Consider the following 23145-nt stretch of genomic DNA (forward strand, 5'->3'; position numbering starts at 1 on the left):
TCTGTGGTCCTTTTTTTCTTCATACGTATTTGTATTTTTGTGTATATTTGGGGAAATAGAGTATACCATAATATACCTGTGAAAATTGTTCTCATTGACCATGCATTTTAGAAACACTGGAAGTTATAGTTCAACAACCTCTAAATTATTGTAGGCTGTATGCATTGCATACTGTAGATATATGATTCCTTGCTTTTTAGATAATTTGGACTTCAACTCCCATTAGCCACAGTTAATATGACTAGCAACAAAGGAATCCTGGAATTGTGAACCAAAATATCTGGATAGCATGAAATTGTTTATACTACTGTATAAGAAATGACCATTATAAATTATTTTGCGTATAAAAATGCTGTAAAATGTTTTATATATGAGTGAATGACTGATTGACTGAATGGATGAATGAGTGATAGCTTTATCTTCACAGACACAGCTAATGTATAAATGGGCTGAGCCAAAGATCTGCAATGAGGACATCCCCAAGGCAGTGAAATTACCTCCATCGGGTATAAAGGTGATGTGCCCCCCTTGCAATCCTGGTTTTTTCAAGACAAATGCCAGCACCTGCAAGCCTTGCCCATATGGAACATACTCAAATGGGACTGGTAATGCTATTCTGTTTTTTCCCCCTTCTGAATTAGATAAAACTCACACAAACGAGGTTCTCCAAACAGTTTAAACTGGCACCATGCTCTGATCACTGAGAACCGCCTCTAGAAAGCATGAACTGGGCACTTCCTGGATTCAGTAGTGGCAGAAAAGAGAATTTGGTCTTTTATTGTGGGAGCTTTTCTTCTCTTTTTTCCCCTTATTCATTGCTCTTTCTAAAGGCAACAGGGCTACGAGACTCTAAACAACACTGGTGAGGATGTGATTCCTTGGTGTACTTAGATTAACCTTCTCCAGTATGGTGTTCCAAATTGTGTGCTTTCCAGTATAATACAGGTTGTTGTTTTTTTTATGAACCATCCATAAAGCAGGAAAAGAAGAAAGAGCCAAATGAACAAAGCTATCTTTCAAAGCTATCAAGAATTTTAGCGATGATTTACCGAGGGTATTACTGATTTATTCTTGACCTTGATATACCTGACTAATTTGGAACATGAAGAATTACTCCCTGTACAACAGTTTGCTCCATTAAAACAAATGAAAAAAACAAACCATTAAAAGGTCATTGTGACTGCTCTACAAGTTATATGTCTGAAAAAGTGCTGCCTACTTTCACGAAAAATTTCAAGATATTACAAAAGAAAACAAAGCCAGAATGAAACCTTAGTGCAGTGATTCTCAAACTTGACAACTTTAGGACATGTGGCCTTCAGCTACCAGAATTCCATAGCCAGTGTGTCTCAAATTCTGGGAATTAAAAGTCTGTATGTCTTAAAGTTGCCAAGTTTGACAAACATTGGTTTTAGTGGATCTTCTTAAAAGCACTCTTTTTAAAGGCTGCTACCATCATAGCTGTACTATATTTACCACTGTTTCAGAAAGTGCTGTTAACCACAGTACCAATTAAAGACTGTCAGTAGCAGTAGTAATTTTTTTCCTGACTGTATGTGTGTTTGGTGTTTTTTTCTTTTAATTTGGTTCTCAGGTTGTACCAATTGCCCGGTTGGCACCGAGCCTGCGGTAGGCTTTGAATATAAATGGTGGAACACTCTGCCAGCTAATATGGAGACTACAGTCCTCAGTGGAATCAGTTTTGAATATAAGAGAATGGCAGGTATCCTCCCAATGTGTATTTTTACCTAATGCATTTGGATAATGCAAGAGGCCCTAGTTGTGCTGTGTGTCTTTATTAAATTGCACCCCCAGACAGTTTACGAACCTACCCTGGACTTGTTATTTACTCTTATGTGAATGGATAGTTTATTTTTTATAGTAATTTTATTGAAGATTACAATTACAACAGCCCTAGGGTTAGAGAAGAAATTTTCCAAAGTCTTTTCTAACCATGTGTTTCTATATGATGAAAATAAAATATTACAGGAATTGAATGACTACCTCAGAAATCAGCATCTCTAAATCTCCTGATTTTTCTATTTTTAGTTTTATTGCAAGGAAAAGAGAAGAAAGAGAAAAGCAAGAATACAATAAGAAAAAAGAAATATATAAATGACTTTCAATCTTGATCACTACAAATATAAACAATTTAGTGACTCTTCATCCAATTTCAGCTTACAAACCATTGCACTCTTCATCCAATTTCCGCTTACAAACCATTGCCTCTTCATCTTATATCTCATTTCTTATCTAGAATACCTCTTTCAGTTTGAAAACTTCCTTTTCAAAATCATTCTCTTGGTCTGTCAGATAAAAATTGTTCTACGTCTGTACATAACAACTTTTGGACATAGTCTGTTCATAGAAGAAGACATCATTATCAATAATGTTGATATTGTGGCTAGTCTTTTCTGATTGTATTATTCAAAAGTCTCCTGTATTTTCATTATGTTTTGTATCATTTTACATTTTACAGCCTAGTAAATCTTTCCCTAAAAACTTTAGTCCAGTGGTTCTCAACCTTTCTAATGCCGCGACCCCATAATACAGTTCCCCATGTTGTGGTGACCCCCAACCACTTATACATCACTGGGTGCCAGGGGCGTGGCCAAAGAAAAGGGGGGAAAAATGGCAGACAGCCTTGTTTGGCGACCCCCATGAAATGGTCATTCGACCCCAAATGGGGTCCCGACCCACAGGTTGAGAACCACTGCTTTAGTCCCTCTAGTGTCCACTTTTTGAAATTATGAAATTACTTAACTTTGTTATATCTTACAAAAACAAAATCAGAATCTATTTCTCATGAGAAGCTGTGTGTTCTTTATAATTAATTCCAGAATTTTATTATAAAAGTTACAATATTCCAATTTTATCCGGACCCTTAGTCCATTTATAGCTTTCTAAGCTCAAAACCTTATTTAGCTTTTTGCTGTTAATTTCACATACTTTAAATTCTTAAGCTGCAAACATGATTAAAATTTTCTTCTATTCAGAATTGAAGGCAGACTCAAAATTGTTGTTCCAAGGGTTTCTAATCATTTAAAAGTAGTTAATGTGCAATTGGAGATCGCTGTTCTTCAGTCTCCTTGCAAAGAGCAGCTATCTGGAGCATATGTGGGAAATCTCCTATCCTCCCCTTGTTCAGAGAGGTTTCGAAGAGTGGGTCTATTCAGGGGCGTGTTTCACTGCAGTTGTCAGCTCCACTTTCATGGAGACATCTTCAGTTCTCTATTTCCCTCCTGGGAGCCCCTTGAATATGCAATTCTCCACTGACCTCTACTCCATTGTTATGTTATCACAGCTTTCAATGATCTGAATTCTTCATTCCAGATTTGTTGAAATTCGAACCCCCAGAATTCCCCAGCTAGTAGCAGCCCTGATCCCTGGAAAATTTCTCAAATTGTGATCCAAATGCTTCTAGAGAAACTAGTTTTAAAATGTTACAGAGTGGATGGGAATAAGTTCAAAGCAATAGACTCCTTGTGTTTCTGTGAAGGGAATGCACACATTAAATATGAGATTACATAATGGAAATAACAATCTTCCGTCAAATATATGTGGTTAATTCTTGATTTTTATTTTCAGGGTGGGAAGTGGCTGGTGACTACATCTACACAACTGCAGGAGCTTCTGACAATGATTTCATGATTTTAACATTAGTGATTCCTGGCTTCAGGTGAGGTTACTAGTCCAAATTAAACTATTTATTGGAAATGCATTGGTAAAGCAGTGTGAGCAGGTGCAATAGGTAAGTGGGAAGTGCAGATAAAGCATTAATCTAAGCAATGTGCTTAATTTCTAGGTAAGCTTCAGTCAATAGTAGCTTTTGGCTAACCATGCCTGGGCTTGAAAGCTAAGCATGGTTGAATCTAGTTAGAACTTGGATGGAAAATTACTGTGAAATACAATGATTGTATGCTACACTGAAAAATCAAAAGAAAAGGTCCAAAAGAATGCAGTGGCAAATTCCTGCTGTACTGTTATCAAGAAAGCTGCATAAACAAATTTAATTTCTCCTAGTCAGTATTCTGCTTGCATTATTTTACAATGATTAATAACAAATGGCAGAAAGAGACAATGAAGGAAAAATTGACCTGATTCTTAACAGAATTTTAAAATGTGATCTTTAAAACTAGGCAGTTTGTATTGTTTTGTCACAACCAAATAAATGTGCATAGAGTGTACTGGTATGCTGTACACTGAATCATACGTACAATGCATCTGTATGATTGAAGTGTGATTCCATTCGAATATCTTCTTCTGAATATATTTGAAATGGAATGTAGATAGTGGTTTGCACTGTCAGCTGGTTTGCACTGGTTCGATGGCTAATTTTTTTTGTTGACTTCAGCAAACCAGCTGAAGCCCTATCCGTTTTTCGTAAGGCCTAGAACAGATTCCCAGAAGTGCGTGGGTGCCACTTCCAGAAGCCTGTTCTGAGCTGGGCAGGCCTCCCAGGCCCAGAACAGCCCACCAGAAGTGCGTGGACGCCACTTCTGGAGGTCCGTTCTGGCCCACGGGGGCCCAGGCCCAGAACGGACTTCCAGAAGCTACGTCCACACAGAGAACCGGTTGTTCAGGTATTTGAATCCCACCACTGAATGTCGATATTCTGATTACCTAGTTTCTAAAGTAAATATTCTGATTACCTAGTTACTGAAGCAGCAATAATTGAGATGTTTCATCTATAGCGTGGGTGTCAAAGATTGTGTCATGTGATGTATCATGACGTATCATTTTTTTGCCTTTGTGGAACCGGGGATGGGCATGGCCTGTGCATGACGCATCCGGCCCGTGGGCCACCAGAGTGACACCCCTGATTTATAACTATTTCTTCAATTCATGAGTTCTGCTTATTCATTTGCAGTCCACCACAATCAGTTATGGAAGACTCTGAAAATAAGAAGATAGCAGAAATCACTTTTGTCTTTGAAACCATCTGCAGTGTGAATTGTGAACTTTATTTTATGGTGGTAAGTTACTATTCGACATCTAAAATCAAGAGTTGTTTAGGTGTATTGTTTATTCATAGATTTGTGCTATTTCATCTTTGACAGGGTATGAATTCTAGAACCAATTCCCCCGTAGAAACCTGGATTGGCTCCAAGGGAAAACAATCCTATACATACATTGTTGAGAAGAATGCTACCACGAGTTTCACATGGGCCTTCCAGAGGACAGCATATGACGAAGCGGTAAAGACTGAGAAATCCGTTTTTTACTAGTTCTTCAAATATCCTTTTAGGGAATGAGCCTCATCAAGAATTAGGTTTATTCTTAGAAATAGGGGTCATTAAAGTTCGGACGTTGCCCAGCATTTCCTGCAATTGTCCTCCTTTCTCTATAACTGAATACTTTTGCTACTTCAAGGCATTTGTGACACTCTATGTTTTCTTCCAGGGAAGAAAATACACAAATGATGTTGCCAGATTGTACTCCATTAATGTGACCAATGTCATAGACGGTGTCGCTTCTTATTGCCGACAGTGCGCTTTGGAAACCTCTGGCTCATCCTGTACTTCCTGCCCTCATGGGCACTACATTGACAAAACATCCGGTGGTTGTTCTCCATGTCCATTAAACACTTACCTGAAAGCTCACCAACCTTATGGAAAGCAAGCTTGCATCCCTTGTGGCCCTGGCACAAAAAATAACAAGGTACTATATTGTCCTCTTTACTGTTCATAATTTCTGTACTGTGACAACTGGAGCTACATCATTATTTGAACAAAAGTGCAACATGAGGGGTGCAAATATTGAAATTGACAAAGGGTTGTTACTTAAAATAATGAAACCAATATCAGAGCAATAAATCCTAATAAAATATTAGGTTCAGATATATTGCCAGAAAGTAGCAATTTGTCAGATTCTTAACATCTGCTTGAAACCAAGCATGATTCTTCTCCTAACACAACCTTCAGAAAGTCTCTTTAACAAGATTCACTGAGAAGAGCTGAGTTTTAAGAATGTCAGCAGCTGCATTCCATCTCCAATCAATATGTCCCAATGCACATTCGAGTGGAGACTTCTTTTCTTTCTTTCTAATTGCTACCTATTGAATCAGGAAATGATGGGTCTTTTCAGTTATAATAAAAGAGCTTGCAACATAACATAAAGAACATACTATTCTACACTTTTGACAATTTTCCAGATGGCCAAATTAGCTATCTACTATTTTATTACATAAATATGACATTTTAAAGAAATACTGTAAAAGTGTCCTCAACTTATGACAATTGAGCCCAAAATTTCTATTGGTAAATGAGACATTTGTTAAGTGAGTTATGCCCAATTTTATGACCTTTCTTGCCACATTTGTTAAGTGAATCACTGTAGTTGTTAAATTACTAACACAGTAAGTGAATCTGGCTTCCCCATTGACTTTGCTTGTCAGAAGCTACAAAGGGTGATCCCATGAATTGAATTTTGATCACATGGCCATGGGGATGCTACAACGGCAAGTGTGAAAAACGGTCATAAGTCACTTTAAGTGCTGCTGTAACTTTGAACCATCATTAATGAACTGTTGTAAGTCGAGGACTATATGTGTAATTTGTCAGCATTAATATCCCAAAGAGCCAAGCCAGGGATAGCAATCTTTGTGCATCGGCCAGATTCACCTTTGGTGAGATGATAAATAAATAAGTAAGTAAATAAATAAATAAATAAAACTTTTGCATGTGCCATTGCATGATTTTGCAAGAGTGAACAGAGGCTCAATACATAATCAAAATTAACTTTAAAAGTCCAAACTCATTGGAGATTTTAGCTTTTTCGTTCCAAGTCTTGTAAAATTTTGGGGCACAAGCAAGATTTTAGCCATTTACTTTTTGTATCCTCATGACATAAGATGGTATTTGTGACAGATAAGGCCCTGTGGGTGCTGGAGTGCCAAGTCCAAAGTTCAATGAATAAAATAGCAAACTAAACTTGCCTTAAGCAAAAATAACTATTCAACAGTAGTAGGAGCCTCAGAACCATACTACCTGAGCTACTTTTTCAGTTGTATACTGTGCATACACAAAGAGCAGAATATTCTTTGAAAATATAGTCTTTCCTTTCTTCCAGCATACATTGCTGAATATGGTACAATCTCTCAGTTGGCAATAAATTTATATAATATTCTGAATCTGAAATGTTGATCCTGTTATTAAAGCATTGTGATATTTTTTTTTTAAAAAAATCCTCATACTGCTTTTGTGGCCCTAGATAGGCAATGAGCAATAATCAAATGTGCTAAATTGGTTGGTCAATCCATGAACGCAGTCTTTCAGATAGAAGAGTAAAATGCTGTCTGTAAGAATTGCATGATAAATTAGATTTAATTTCATCCTCCACAAATCATCAGATAATTTATATGTATTTTTGTTTTATTGAATCATTGTAGATTTTTCTTTAATACAAATAAAATTATATTCTTTCAGAAAAAGTGGATACTTCCTGCTAAAACTGAAATAGCACAAGAGCTGTTAAGTTCTTCCTCTCCGATGTTCTGTTTTCTATAATCATCCATGTTGTTTGGGCAAGCAATGCTTGTCTGAGTAGGACGCTAAGGGATTCAGGAGCTGGTATTAGACATTTCAGTAACACTTGAGTGTCTTATTATTGCTGACAAAGTCAACAGTTTCTAAATTCTTCTGCTGGGATGTGTTTTCTTTTTTTTCTTTAGATACATTCTCTGTGTTACAATGACTGTCACTTCTCAATCAGCATGAAGGATAGGACTCTGGAGTATAACTTCTCCAGACTGGCTAACAGCACCTCCTTTTTAGGAGGGCCAAGCTTTACTTCAAAAGGCCTGAAGTACTTTCATCATTTCAACATCAGTCTATGTGGAAATTATGTAAGTATATGTGTATTTTCATGTATTAATTTTTATTGCATTTAAGCAAATGCAATAGGGACCCTCCTTTGGACAGCACTACTTAATGCAGGAAGGTGGAGTTCTTGAACCGAGAAATGTGTTTGTCCATGAGTCTCCTTCCTTGTACCTCTTTTGAACCCCAATTTTGCAGCACAATGCTCATAGATTTTTTTTTGATTACAGCTAGTCTTCAACTTGCAATCACAATTGAGCTCAAAATTTCCACCACTAAGCAAGACAGTTAAATGCGTTTTGCTCCATTTTACGGCCTTTCCTCCCACAGTTGTTAAATGAATCACTGCAATTGTTAAGAGTATCATGGTTGTTAAGTAAATCTGATTTCCCCGTTGACTTTGCTTGTCGGATGATCAGAAAAGGATCACATGACCCAGGGACACTGTAGCTGTCATAAATGCATGCCACTTGCCACACATCTGAATTTTGATCACATGACTATGGGAATGCTGCAATGGTCAAAAGTCATAAAAACAGTCGTAAGTCATAAGCCACTTTTTTCCCATGCCGTTGTAACTTAAAACAGTTACTAAATGAATGGTTGTAACTTGAGGACTACCTGTACAATATTTCAAAAAGAACATCTCGCTTTTTAATAGCAATAAGAGGCATGGTTGCTATCAAGTCTCTCTTTTTGTTTTTTCATGAAGGGAAAGAAGACTGCTCTCTGCATAGATAATGTCACAGATATTCATATTTTGGGCAAAGACACTGAGTTCTCCAAGTCAACTTCATCCTATGTATGCCAGTCCGTCATGATTCCTTCTGAAGTGAGGGGTTACAAAACCATGGTCTCTTCTCAGCCTGTGAACCTGGCAGATACCTTTGTGGGTGAGAGCCATTGAAAATGTTAGCCTGTTTACTAAACAGAAGTCAAAAGCAGTTGCCAGATGGTGATCTTCATAATACTGAACCAAATCCTGACCCAGTATTCGCAGAATCACTTTAATCACTGGCACAGAAGAACAAAATCATTCTATAGAAAATATTAGGTGGGAGGATCCTTTTTTTCTTTAAAAAAGACCCCCAGGTGTCCATCACCTCTCCACAATTCTTTGCAGAATTTTTCCTCCACAACTTCTTGAGGCTCACTAATTCCCTTTTTACCACCGCCCAGGCTTCTCTCCTAACAAAGTTAGTTAAAATTGTGACACAGACTCAACTATTAATGGTTTAATTTTTTTTAATAACAAAGAAAATTTCCTCTCAAATTCAGACGGGGAAAAAAAAACCCAGAATATTTTGGCCACACTCATAGTAGAGCCATTCCCACACTTAGCCCCACCATCCTGCTCATTGTGGGTATCAGCTCCTTCCTCCAAGTCACCATAAGATTATGTATGCCTGTACCTCTTGGCACTTTTTCACTTTAGTTCTCCTCATTCTTATAAAAACAAAGTTGTGGCTCATACCATTCATCATGCTTTACACACACACACACAAAACGTGGCTTCTTCCTTTTTTTAGATTGTATCACATAGCTAATAGTATGTGACCTTTTTTGTGAAATATACTACAAATTTTGGAACTGGCAAATAAGTAGCCAAAGACAGGTCACATATTATTAGCTACATGATATACTGTGGAAAAAAAATCAATTATGGACAAAACAAATGTATGTGTCAATTACAGTAATCAATACAAGATGGGATTTACCTTCTGATGCAGAAAACCTTTAACTTAATATATTTTGGGGAACAAAATGTATCCTTAAAATGTATTCTCTATCTTTCCTATGTGGTGGTATTTTTACTGATTGGGATTTAATCTCTAGGAGTAACAACAAAACATATTCTGGACAACATAACTTCTCATGCTGATTATTTCCCAGCTGAAAATGAGCACTTACCTGATGTCATATTTTTTTATAGGTAAGCTAAAGAACTGTCAAACAAGGTATGATCAGGTTTTAACCCCATTTTTTGTGGGGAAAAAATGGTATTTTTCTGACAAAAAATTCCTGGCAATATTTCAGCATCTTGGAGAAATTTGGCAAATTTATTGCTTGTGAAATCTTACTTTCCAAACCAGAACATGATTTGAAATAATATAGCAGAAAGTGCTGTATTGCTGCTAGCGCTGAATTATCTGCATTTGACAAAGGGAGGTAGCCAAGGCTGGTAGCTGATTTGTGATTTCACAAACTGGCAATGTTATTTTCTATGTATTCTTTGTATTTTTACTGATAATGAGAGGGCATTGATTGCCCCAAACTATGCACATGGACTTAAAGTTTGTACAATTGTATAAGAAATGCCTACTCTGTTTGAGTCAGAGGAGGAGGAGGAGAGGGAATGAGGAAGAGGAGCTGATCACTGAACCCTTGGATATTGGGGGGATCAATATTGACCATTTTCAGGAACCCTAGTTTAGATTTTCTTAAGATAACGACTTTTCTGAACTGCAGATCCAAGGATGTGACCCAGACATGCCATGATGGAAGAGTAACTACCATTAGGCTGAGATGTGATCCCCTAAAACTTCAGTTTGGATCTCTCTCTTTACCAAGGTAATGTCAAGCAACTGCGATGTTATTTTTTCCTCTCCTTCCTCTGCTTCAGGCAGATAAAATATTGTCTGAAGTGCCAAGTGTAATGCTTTTATAAGATTTAAGGAACTTCCCTGTTCTTAAAAGATTGCTTGGAAATGTGGGATTTCTTAATATTACAGTGCTCAGCTAGCTTCTGAAGTTATTCCTTAAGAATGAGCCTCAAAAAGTTTTGTACTACTAAGAGAATTTCTACGGTTACCAGCAGACTATAGCCTTATATTGATTCAGACAATGGGTTCATTTAGTTTAACTTAATACTGTCAACAGTGAGCGCTAGTAGCTCTCAGGATCTTAGAAGTTTTTCCTGTTTCTGGAGCTAAAGTTGCATATCTAGTTTGGCAGTATACAGTCTTAGATCCAGTTTGTTTGTTCACATTTACCAACTTGATCTCTCCCAAACTATTTCCAACACTATATATAGTGTGCTGTATTCTTCACAGTAACTATAGTTTTTAAAAGAACTTCTAAAAATGCTTTAATAATAAAATATATCAAAATGTTCAGATTAAACTGCTTTGAAATTCAGCAACTCTTACACAATCTGTACATGAGGTATGATGTTGATCATTGGTTAAGGCAAAATTCCTTAGTCTGATGTCCTCAAGACAGAGAGGAGCTGCAATTTCCAGAATTCCCAACTCTTCTGGGTAGCATTAGGCAGCTAGTTTAAGGGATACTTGATGGTAGGGCTGGAAAATTACCTTTGCTGAAACCTTCGACAGCCAGTTCTTGATCTGTTCTCTGCACAAGTGAGTCTTTATTTGGTTCTATTTAAGATGTTTCTTAAAATTTCAAAATAGCAAGTGTCCCGATGGAACCTGTGATGGATGCACTTTCCATTTCCTGTGGGAGTCAGTTGAAGCCTGTCCTCTCTGTTCTGCAGAAGATTACCATGCCATTATCAGTGCCTGCATTGGAGGGATACAGGTAGACGCTTGGGCTCAGTCTCTGGGGCTTCTTTTATTAAATTGCCTGAGGCCATCAGACTTTTCCCGTACATTATAAAATGTTGGGATCACTTTGTTTAAGAATCAATTCATTCGGATTTTTTTTTTTTTTTTTTGCCAGAAACAGAAAGAAATGCTGATTTGGGGATTTGATGATTAGAACTACAAGGGGTTGTACAAATAATGTAGAACAATATTAACCTAAGAGTAAGAGTTTGATTTTTTTTTAAACTGACACCAGTACCAAAGAAAGTTGGAAGTCATTCTTTTTCTATTTAATTTACTTTTTTTCCTTTTGCACATCTTTTTTCTTTCTTGATTTTTTTCTTTTCTTAAACCATTTCTTTCTTGTCTGTTTATCTTTTAATTTCCTGTTTTTGAAAAGTGATGAAGTTTTTAAAAAACTCAATTCAGGAATTGGAATATTCAGATTTTTGCACTTGTGCTACTATTGCTACATTTGAAGATGAAACTCACAGGATTATCAGCATGACTTTAGAGCAAATGCTGCTTATTAACTAATTATTAATGATTAAACTCCTAATATTCTAAATTTATCAAGACATCAAGAATTGTAGATCCTTTCCACACAAGGGATAGCCAAAAAATGTAATACTGGAAGATTTATCTTTATCTGATTTGATAATAGAATTACGAAAATGTTACCCTGAGGTAAGATGGGCAGCCAGTATATATATAAATAAATAAATGCTATCAGACTGGACAGGGAAACTTTTACCTTTATTATATTTGAATTAATCTTTTTTTCCCCAAAGAAACTTGTTTGGCACCAAATACGTATTACTTCATACGTTTACTATTTTATTAAATAATGACTGTTTATCAGACTAAAGCTATGACAGATCTGCTTTGCTCCTATACAACATTTAAATTTGCATTTAATTGATTACTGGGCTCTGTTAAATCTTTCAGTAAATATGCATGTAAAAATGAGAGATCCCAAACTGAGAAAGAAAAGGGGGAAAAAAATCTGCTGGAAATCCAAACTATGTTTACTTAGAGGGCAAGTGATTTTCACAGAAATGCATAGGAATTCAAATTACAAACCACCTGGGGCAGTCAGTACTGGACTGAAACATGCCTGAGAACAATGAGATAAATGTTCCAGCACACCTGGGTGCTGCCATATAGGGAAGGCTTGCAATACTCTATTTCAGCAGCCATTTCAGTAATAAAGCTCTGATAGTGTTCCTAAACTTGTCCTTTCAAGATCCCTGTAGTGTGCAATAGTGGTACAGCCAGTGGTGAGATTCAAATATGTGAACAACCGGTTCTCTGTGTGGATGCTGCTTCTGGGCCTGGGCAACAAAAAATTAGCTACTGGTTCTGCTGAAGTGGTACGAACCAGCTGAATCCCACCACTGGGTACAGCTGTGACAATTGACTTTAACTGTGTTACTGCTTATCAGACTGAAGCTATGACAGATCCGCTTTCCTCACTACAGCGAACCACCTATGTATGGCGGAAGCCAAAGCTATGCGCCGGAGGCGTCCTGCTTCCAGAAGAAAAAGTCAGCATCTGCAAGTCCATGGATTTCTGGCTTAAGGTGGGCATCTCAGCTGGGACTTGTACTGCTGTCCTACTGACCGTCATGACTTGCTACTTCTGGAAGAAAAATCAAAAGTAAGTTATTTCACTCCACTTGTCATCAGTTCCAACTGTGACAAGAAATCTTCAGTTTAGCGGACTGTTGGGATCAGAGGCAATACATTTAAACTGAAACTTCATTAAAATAGTAAATAATATCTTTTATTCATTTCCATTATTTATGTAATGACATATTTATGCAAGAATGACTTTATATCATTTGCATAGAGCATGCAAATGATATAAACTGATAAAAATAGATATGTGGACATCATTTACAGAAGTGATTAACATTCAGATTGAATAACAAATTGTTTGAATAATACCTTGTCTGTTACTTTGCCTTGAAAAACAAAAAGTTCATTGTATCCCAAATCCACTGAACCTAGTTCTGTCATACCTAAGGTTTTCTTTATTATGGTACTTTATGCAAAGCTCCTATCTCATTGTCTAGTTAATTTTTTAAAACAGGTGACAGTTTTGAACAACATAACAGACAATAGCAAAAGCTGCAAGTCAGCTTTCAAATGTTAATATTTTGCATAATGGCCATGTAAAAGTGTGTAAAGTTAATTGCATGTTAATAATTTGTTTTTTTTATTTTTTATTTGCTTTTTAACATTTCAGCAATTACAAACTTGCATTTAATATAAAGTATTATATGTATTATGTTAGTCTATAAATTTTTTTATATAGTTATTTATTTGAAACAACCTAGACAATTTGTAACAAATGAATATTGCTTAGTTTCTCCAAAAAAAGATGCTTTTTTAAGTAAAGACCCTTTTTAACATCTCTAATATTAACTGATGTTTGTGTTGCTTTGAAATAGAGAAACCAGCATTATCTTCTCCAGTCTTAGTGCTTTGCAGATGTGTGGCCTTCATATTCCACCTAATTTAGCCATTGCTGAGAATTTTGGTAGTTAAAGTCCAGATGTCAGGAGAATCACCTGGTTTGAGGAAGGCTATGTTAGCCTAGTTTAAAAAGAAAACATGTTTAAAAAGAGAAATGGAAAAGATATTGATAGAGTAACTCAAGGATGCAAAAGAATCCAAAGTCTGCTTTACAAGTATAACCCTTCCATCTGATTCTTATATGTCTATATCTTTTTAGATTAGAGTATAAATACTCTAAGCTGGTTATGAATGCTAGTGCCAAGGACGGTGAACTGCCTGCAGCTGACAGTTGTGCCATCATGGAGGGGGAAGATGCAGAGGATGACCTGTTATTCACAAGCAAGAATTCTCTCTTTGGAAAAATAAAGGCATTCACTTCTAAAGTAAGCTGGGACGGGAAGGGGTGAGGAAATAGCTTTTATAATTGTCCAGAGTGAAAGTTTGGAGGCCTTTGATTTAATTCCAATGTTTATCTGACCCTGACAGATGTTTCATCTGTCATGTTTAACTTTTGAGTCCACTCTGAATTACCATTTTCTAAATTCAGCTAATGTATGAAGTATTCCCAGGATGTGCATATATCTTTTTGTAGAAGACATTTTTTTTAAAAAAAAAATTGTGGCTGTTTGTAATTAATGATCTTGGCTATTATAGGCTGCATACTGTGTAAGCCTCATGAGTCAACCCAATAGAATTGTTTTGAGTGGTTCTTCTCTCCCCTGCTAGTATTTCTGACAGAGATGAGTAGCAAAAGTTACGTAATCCCAATAATAAATACATTAATGTTTCTAAGATGCAGCAGATTATCACGAATAATGGTTCATATAGATCTGGCAAAATATTGCAGTGACATCCCTATTACTCTGGGATAAATCTGTGAATAATATCAAGCCTCAAAGCCTCTCCACATTTACTGCTGTTTTCTATTGCTCAAACTTACATTCTAATTAATTGTGCATTGTTGTTTAATGCTTAATTTCTAATGTGACTATTTGTTTTCCTGTAGGTTTCTCTTAAGTACAGTCAGGCATGGCAGGACTCTGTGTATAGGGCTGTTCTCAATAAACTAAGAGGAAGAATCTTCCAGGTAGATGGAGATCAAATGTAGATGCATATAAAAAGAGGCCAGCTGACGGAGGGCGTACCACAATCAAATGTTGCTAGATAGCCGGACAGCACAGTCTGTGATCACTGGGGGGGGGGGGGAGACATAGAAGGCCTATATTGTGGAGAAGGATAGTATTTGTCTTTTAAAGTTACAGACTATCTGTTCTTAGAGGTGAATATCACAATCTCTATTTCCTTTTGAGAAAATAGTGTATTTGAAGACATCTATTAGCGTAATCTTTTCAAACTTATGCTCCAGAATTGTTGAACTACAACCTTCAGAACTCCCAGTAAGCATGGCTGATAACTTGGAATTACTTTTAATGCAGTGTAGGTGGAAGGGACAGGATAAGGAAGGCTGCACAGGAAACTGCAAACTCATATTGCAAGTACAGGATTATATATGTAACCCAGAAAAATTTGTGGAGCCTTGGCCTGTCTCTGGAAGAAGTGACTGCTTGTTAACACTCTTCAGAATAGGACTGAGTATTTTATGTTACCTGCTGGCCTTTTGCTCTTTGGTGAATTAGAGCCTGGGCGCTCCACTAACTTTCTGTGAAGCTGGAGAACCAAAGCAGAGCATGAAACCTGGCTCTAGATGCTTAAATTCCATGAATGCAGTAAGACATTGGAATTTAATTCTGCAGATGAAAAATCCTCTTCCCCAATTCTTGAGACTAAAGGGAAACTTGAGTATTTGGGGTTTGCCCCCAATGATGATTCAGCAAAAATATGCACTTAAATATTTAGCAAGCCATTTGTGTGCACAGACAAATGTTAACTGCTCATTACCTCAATTTTTCTTCTCATCCATTCTGAAGTAATGACCCTACTCATGGTTATTTCATGGCACAGATAACTGTTGGTATAAAGCCCTTAGTGCAGTGATGGGATTCAGCTGGTTCGCACCACTTCGGCAGAACTGGTAGCTATTTTTTTGTTGTCCAGGCCCAGAATAGACTTCCAGAAGCGGCATCCACACAGAGAACCGGTTGTTCACATATTTGAATCCCACCACTGCCTTAGTGAGATGAATACTGAAGAAGGGCTTGGCAAAGAGTGGCATTGGTCCTATCTTATTGCCTAACTCCTTTAACCATTGTGTGCAGATATTTAGAAGCTCTTACATTCTTCCCATCCCAGGTGCTTCATTTGAATGCCCTGAGATCCATCAGAGTTTGCTTCCACACAAGAAACCTTTAGCACTGCTGAGGACTGTTCCTCTGCAGTCCAAGTGTAAGGTTCTCCATTCATATTCATGGGCCATATCTAAATCTTGATTATTCAGAAATATTACCATTCTGCATTTCCAACAACGCCTAGAATTGAAGCCCTCAGTCTGCAAAAACCTTTTTTCTTTCAAAAGCAACTTCTGTTAAGCAGTCCTTTGCTTATGTGTTTCCCATTCATTTCTCTCCTCAGCAGTTCTAAACTGACTCTTAATTAGCTCTTCGTGCTTTTTATATTTAAAGCAGTTGCTCGCTCCTTTATTTTTATTAAAAAATTGCAATTGGGATCATTTAAAACAGCAGAAACAGGAACTAAAGACTGAATATTTAGAAATCAAAACATACCAAAATCTGGGACTGACAACAGCTTCATTTTCAATATTTGTAAAAAAAAAAAAAGTTTTAATAAAACATTGTCACTCTCAAGAAAAGGGATTGTGGGAAGTATCCAGTGCTATTCACAAGCAGCTAAACTGTATCTTAACTGCAAGCATCCTCAAATGGACCCTTCTTTGGCCCCCAGTGCACTGATACCTCCCAGTAGAAGCAAAATCATGTGTGGACACCTGGGAAAGAAACATCAAAAGCAAGTTTCTGGTAAGAATCAGAGAGTCTCCAGTTGCTATTGAATGCTCCACCCATGTTGGAATATGTTCAGAAGAACATGGAGGCAACTGGTAGAGAAATATTAGACTCACTAACATGTTGAAACTACATTTATTGAATTCCCAGCTTGCTTGAGCTTTGGTATTGCTGCCTGGGAACTCTGGAAGATACAGTCCCGGTACACCTAAAACACTTGTTGCGCCATCAATTCTTACGGGAGCCGTTCTCATGTTCTGTGAATATAAGGATTGCATTGTTTGCCCTTTCCATGCCACTTGATAAAAGATTATGGCAATGTTTGGCCTGATTCCTATAAAAATAGGATTCTGAATGACAAAGTATACACAATCTTCATGTATTCTAGTTTTATTCACATTTCCTTTTTGTATTATCTTTAGAGAACATCTGATGGTTTTGATTCTGTGCCCTTGAAGACCTCCTCTGGCACCACCGACATGGATCTTTAGAAGAGATTTGCCTCTCCCACACCTTTCATGGAGGATGCTTTGGGAGTTCTCCTTGATTAATACTGGCACTTTGATGAACTTGCCATGTGGCCTTATTGGAATATCTTTTAACTTCAGCTTCTTACTGTACTTTTTTAAGTCAAACATTTTAACATTTCTCCAAAAACAAACTGTGCCAAATATAATTGTGCTTTTAAAATTATGTGTGGATGTATATGTGTATGTCACTCTTTTGTGATAAAGAAAAAAAATCCCCACAAAACATTATTTTTTGCAGTAAAGCTAGTGACATTATACACATTCTCTCTATAATAGCTAAAGAACTGTAAAATTGATTTAAAGTCATGTCACTCTGCTAAAACAAACTGCTTCTCTGAGTAAGACCTATTGTACCAAACGTCTTTGTGTTAAGAAGAATGTTTAAAATTGTGCTGTAAAACTTTCTATCTGCTTTTTGTAGCTTGCTACAAACATCCCTCCTAAGGAAGCTAGTATAACAACAGTTACATCCAATTTGCCTCTAAAGATTTTATTGTACTATTGAGGACTCCTCAACAAAGCAGGCCTATCTTTCTCTGTCAGGATATCTGGCTATTCTGCAATTGTTTCTATTTCCAGTCCTTTTATTTTAAAACCACAAGGAAAAAATATCTGCATTTACCTTTTCCAAGACTTGAAAAATGCTGTTATTTGCCTTGCTAATGACCTTTCAGGAAAATGCATTGTGGTTAAGGAGTTGTGCTGCTGGTGCGCCTATCCTGACAGTAGCATATGTGAAGCTCCATGGCCTAATAAGGTTTCTGCCATATTATGCAACTCAGTCAGATTAGGATTCCAGATCATTCCTAAACTCTGAGTTGTAAATGTTATAACAATGACTGCAACGATAAAGAAAAACCTCTAGCATAGCAAACCAAAATTTTAAACCCATTCTCCATCTTTGTAAGAAATTACTGAGTCTGCTTAATATGTCAGGCCATTTCCCTGCCCTGATTCCACCCAGAAAAGCTTATCTTATAGGACAGATTCCTGTCATATAAGACTTTTCTGGTTTTCTTGCTTTTTTCAGTGCCTTCTAAATTTTAAAGAACTTCTCCAATCTGGCATGCTTCAAAGATATTGGCTGGCTGAGGACAATGGGGTTGCAGTTTGACACAGCTGGAAGTCATTGGATTATAGAAACTGACTTAAACAACTAATTATTTTGAATGAATACTTAAGACCACAAAGGACAATACAGGAGACCTGAAAACAAGGTCTGCTGACATGAGCTTCAATTGTATGCAATAGTGGTGAATATCTGTAGCTCAGGTGTAGGATGAGAGTGAAGGTTCATTCTCCAAGCTTGAGGATTGGTTTCCAAATGTTTCGTTACCAGGCTAGGTAACATCTTCAGCAGTATTTAGTCTGTGTCAGTGTTCCACTTATATAAGGGCTGACCCACTAATTCACACCCTCCAATGACCCTGACCTGAAGTACCTCCCCATCACAAGCCTCTCTCTGATGACTCACACCTGGCCCATCACAAGACCCTCACTTGACACTCCCACACCTGAAGCGCTTATATAAGTGGAACACTGACACAGACATCCACTAAACACTGCTGAAGATGTTACCTAGCCTGGTAATGAAATGTTTGGAAACCAACCTTCAAGCTTGGAGAATGAACCTTCACTCCCTTCAACTGTATGTTAGATGACTTGTGAGTGTTAACACAGTGAAAATGGCCCAAAATAACATGAATATTTTGAGTTCAGGTACTTTGTTGTGATTTTACCTTCATATTATTCTCTTTAAGAATTTTTCAGAGCAACTACCGGTAGCTAGAGATTATTTCCTCCATTATACTTGGGAAGGGTTGACAATTTGGGCTTTGGAATTCAGGCAACATCTAATAACTGGCAATTGTCAAGTTAAAATTGACTGATTTTGTTGCTTTGTTTGTTTTGGCAGGTTAGAATAACCTTGAGGGTGGAATATGCAAAACCCAAGTTCATTTTTGACGGTATACTTCTCTACCTCAGAAATAATTCCCATTGAGTTCAATAGAGCTTTCCTCCAAGTAAAAAAATCCCCCTTAGATTCCTCTGAACGTCCAAATACTCTATTTATAAAAAAGAATGCAGTACTTTTTCAAATATGTACTTAAAGCACCCCGTAGTATAGATTGCTATCCACATTCTACTTTAAATATATTTTGAAAGTTGTAATGATTTTAACAGTCCATTTTTTAAATGTTTAACCAAGCCTTTCCATTCAAATGCTTTTTAGATGTATTGGAACCACAGCCACTATCACTCCCAGCCTGTAAAGCAGGACCCGTCTGCTGACAGAAATGGGAGTTGCATTCTACCACATTTGAGAGATACAATTTTTGGGAAACTTGATTTAAGCCATTTTTTGCCAAAGCAGTTAGCAGAAATTGTTGCTCTTACAGGAATAGGACTGTTATATTGTTTGAAATGGATTATATTTATTGGGATATAGCTATATTAGTTCAAGAGAGATAACCAATATTACTTTAAAATGAGACAAGCTAAATGCTTTTACTCAAATAGCCTTAAGTACTAATGCATGATAAAACTGAAAAATACTATAATCCTAATGATCAGCATACTTCACGGTTAAAAGGCCTAATAGCTTTTACTGTGACAGTAATTGAAAAAAATTGAGACTGTGACAGCCTCTTAGAAATGATATAGAGATGAGAAGGGCAGAAATTGCTCTGAGAGTATAGTTATCAACTGTGCTTTCCTACCCAATAGGAAACTGTACAACCAGATTTGCATGAATCAGTTGTTAGTTGCAATAATTTGAAACATTCTATACAGTTCACAATATGTAAAGTAAATGTAGCATCTATTATGGCTTGCCAGTTGTTTGATAATGTCTGTAGTACAACCATGTCTTGGAACACCCAAAAGACATATATGGTAGAACAAATTCATTTTATGGAGTAGTTACAAACCTTGCAAGCCAGAGTGATTGTCAGCATAATAACACTGACTAAAACGTGTCCTGTAATGGAAGGCTGCCATAGTACCTTGACTGGTTTTCGCCAACTGGACTTTAGTTATTTAAACAATAGATAAAAGCAACTCTTGTCTACGATTACCAAATCAATTTGGGATCAAGCATCAGGTTTTTTTTAAAAAAAAATTCCTATATTTTCCATACAAAAGTGCTTGCCTGAGGATAGGATGGTTATGCTCATGTAATACAGTAAGATGTTATGGGACAAATTTATCAGTGGTCATAAGAATAACTTAGGAGAGTTTCTTGTTGCTCAGGACAGGAAAATTTATTTTTAGTTTCAAATGAAGCTCAAAGGATAAAGAAAGGTAGGGCAGATATTTGGCTAGAATACAGTATAGTTCATAATAATAAAAAAAGCTATCCAAGTGGGCCCATATGCCCCAATGAAGCTTCTCCTATCCAAGTTGAAAATGCCTATGATAGTTTCATCCTCTGTTTCTTTTTAAAAGAAAGGAGACCACTTAAATTCCAACCGTATTCAAAACAGTAACAACTGATGTACTAAAAACCATCACTTGTATTAAAACATATAGTAACAGAAGTGCAGTATTCTAATCAATTCAAAAGAGGCTCTGGAGCATAAGGGAATGTAGACACAGCACTAGTGTAGGACTTCTTAAAGCAGGATTGCTTACATTTGTGCGGCTGCGGGAAAAGCTTTTGGATAACTGCTTTAATGAATCATGGAGAGGTGGTGGATCTGTATATCTGCTCATTTCAGAGCATCACTTCTAAATAATGTCAGAATCTTAAATTTAACATTCAGATTATCAACATCATCGAAACATGATGTTTCAGTAATGTAACTGTAGAGGATCAAAAGGGGAAAGAGGCTGCTCCACTAATAATGGGGACAGGGTTGTAAAGCTATTCTCACAAATTATGTATTTATTACATTTCTAAATGATCTGTTATTTTCTTCTCAGTTTGGAAAATTAGATGTGTTATGAAAGTAACCTTTTTTTAAAAAAAAAAATAAAGGCCCAAAACTAACTTTGTAGAAAACTTGATAGCAGCAGTCCAAACAGAATTCCACACTTGAAGCTTTCCTTTGGATTTGTGTATGCAACATAACATACTCAATCACATTCAGTGACAGTATTTTGCTGAATATGTGTTTTAATATAAGGAAGGAAAAGTCTTGGTCCATTTAATGGCATCAGTAGCCATTAAATATATGAATGGCTCATTTATAATAAATATAATACCAAATCAAAATTTGTAAACATTAATTGTGGTTTGTTAAACAAACCATAATTGGTGTATACTAAATGCTAAGTCATACTAGATGCAGCCACACATCATATAAGCAAAATAAATAAATCACATTATGGTTTTTCTACTATTTGTAAAACAAGCCATTGAATTACTCCATAGCAGAGCAGTGAGCAATAGGAATGTTTTTTTTCAGAAGTATGGAAATGGACCTTGAAGAGCAGCCATACTTCTTAAGATTCAGAGATGCCCTTTTCTTATATTTTTCTAGTATTTTCTCAAAAGATACTAATGCTAGAGTGTTGTCCACTGGTTAAGTATATTTAGTCTTACTTAATGTTATCTACTGTAGAGGCTTGGGAATACACTACTGTATAGCATCTAGATTTTCTTATATGTCATCTATGAGAATGTGGCCCAATTGTAATTCACATGTTTGTAAATTTCATTCATGTAAGACAGGAAAAGTACTTTTGTCTATTTAATAACATAACAGCATTACTGTTTTGTATTGTTGTGGTATATTATGCTGAGGGGATTTTTGCTTCCACATTTTTGTACATGTTTGAGGGTTTTGGAAGAAAGTGTAATCTTTTTAATATATAATTAATAATATGTCAGATATTTTATTATTCCAATAGTAATCTTCAAGGACTTTTCAGAGCTTGGATGAATCATAAAAATGCTATTCAGGGACTACAATATGATACATTTCTTAAAAATATGACAACTTTTGCAATGCTGTATAAAATTGATTTAATTACACTTATAAACCTGTGGGGGAGCTTTTCAGCCTTGTGATGATAAACTGAAGCTTATTTTGTTCTATGTGCATAATGGGCTGGGTTCTATTTATAAGGTCAATACAATTTTGTAATTTATGGAGACAACATTGCATGTGGATTTTTGATTAAGAACTAATGTACATTTATGACTTTGGGTGTGGGCTTTCACCTTTTTTTGTTCATTTTAGATGAACTGAAAAAAAGAGAGACCAAGAAAAGCTTCTGATTTCTATTTAATCAACTTTTATAATAATGTTTGGTATTCAAGCTACAGAAAACAGAACAGGAGCTGCCCTGCACTTACAATCCTACCTAATAATGGGTCTGTAGGATCTCAGGTTTCTCTGGGCCTATTTAATGAAGATGCTATGGCTAGGGCTTTTTATTTGCAAAGTGCATCTGTTATTCCACAGCTCTGATCAACCCAACTTGAAGATAACTTGAGAACAACTAGGAGCAAAAAGACAGAACCAAAACATAGAAGATATACTTTGATTCCACTATTCTCCAATTTGCTGGCCCAAAGATGCTTTTTGCAAACAAAGCCAACTGGACTTTCTTGGATAAAAAGAAACATGACCAGGATGATTGAGAATCTCCATAGACATTTCTCCAATTTGTTGCTCTTTAGATGCACAGGACTAATAAGCCTGTCATCTCTTATCTGGCAAGGGAGACTGCTAGATTGTGGACAGCTGAGAAATAGCCACTGAATCTCCATTCTATGGAATACACAGAAATAATCCTTTCTGTACAATATGCTAGGAACCTATTTATTAGTATTACATTTTTGGATCAATTGCATGATAAA

General features: G+C 36.5%; 1 protein-coding gene across 3 annotated transcripts in view; it reads left to right on the forward strand.

Moving 5' to 3' along the window:
• ELAPOR1 (endosome-lysosome associated apoptosis and autophagy regulator 1) overlaps positions 1-22436 on the forward strand; it is a 53269-nt gene extending 30833 nt beyond the window's left edge. Inside the window, exons 9-23 of one of the 3 annotated variants that reach the window (XM_039323330.1) lie at positions 428-605; positions 1595-1723; positions 3589-3679; positions 4871-4976; positions 5061-5198; positions 5404-5661; positions 7673-7846; positions 8533-8713; positions 9657-9753; positions 10290-10391; positions 11234-11360; positions 12847-13025; positions 14106-14271; positions 14895-14975; positions 17229-22436. In XM_039323330.1, coding sequence (XP_039179264.1) covers positions 428-605; positions 1595-1723; positions 3589-3679; positions 4871-4976; positions 5061-5198; positions 5404-5661; positions 7673-7846; positions 8533-8713; positions 9657-9753; positions 10290-10391; positions 11234-11360; positions 12847-13025; positions 14106-14271; positions 14895-14975; positions 17229-17297 — 2076 coding nt within the window. In that variant the 3' untranslated portion in view covers positions 17298-22436. The other 2 variants (XM_039323331.1, XM_039323332.1) reach the window with 2 other exon arrangements.
• Positions 22437-23145: the final 709 nt, after the last annotated feature.

The sequence above is a fragment of the Crotalus tigris genome, unplaced genomic scaffold, assembly GCF_016545835.1.
Source record: "Crotalus tigris isolate CLP2741 ecotype Arizona unplaced genomic scaffold, ASM1654583v1 scf7180000024167.7108832, whole genome shotgun sequence".
NCBI lineage: Eukaryota > Metazoa > Chordata > Lepidosauria > Squamata > Viperidae > Crotalus > Crotalus tigris.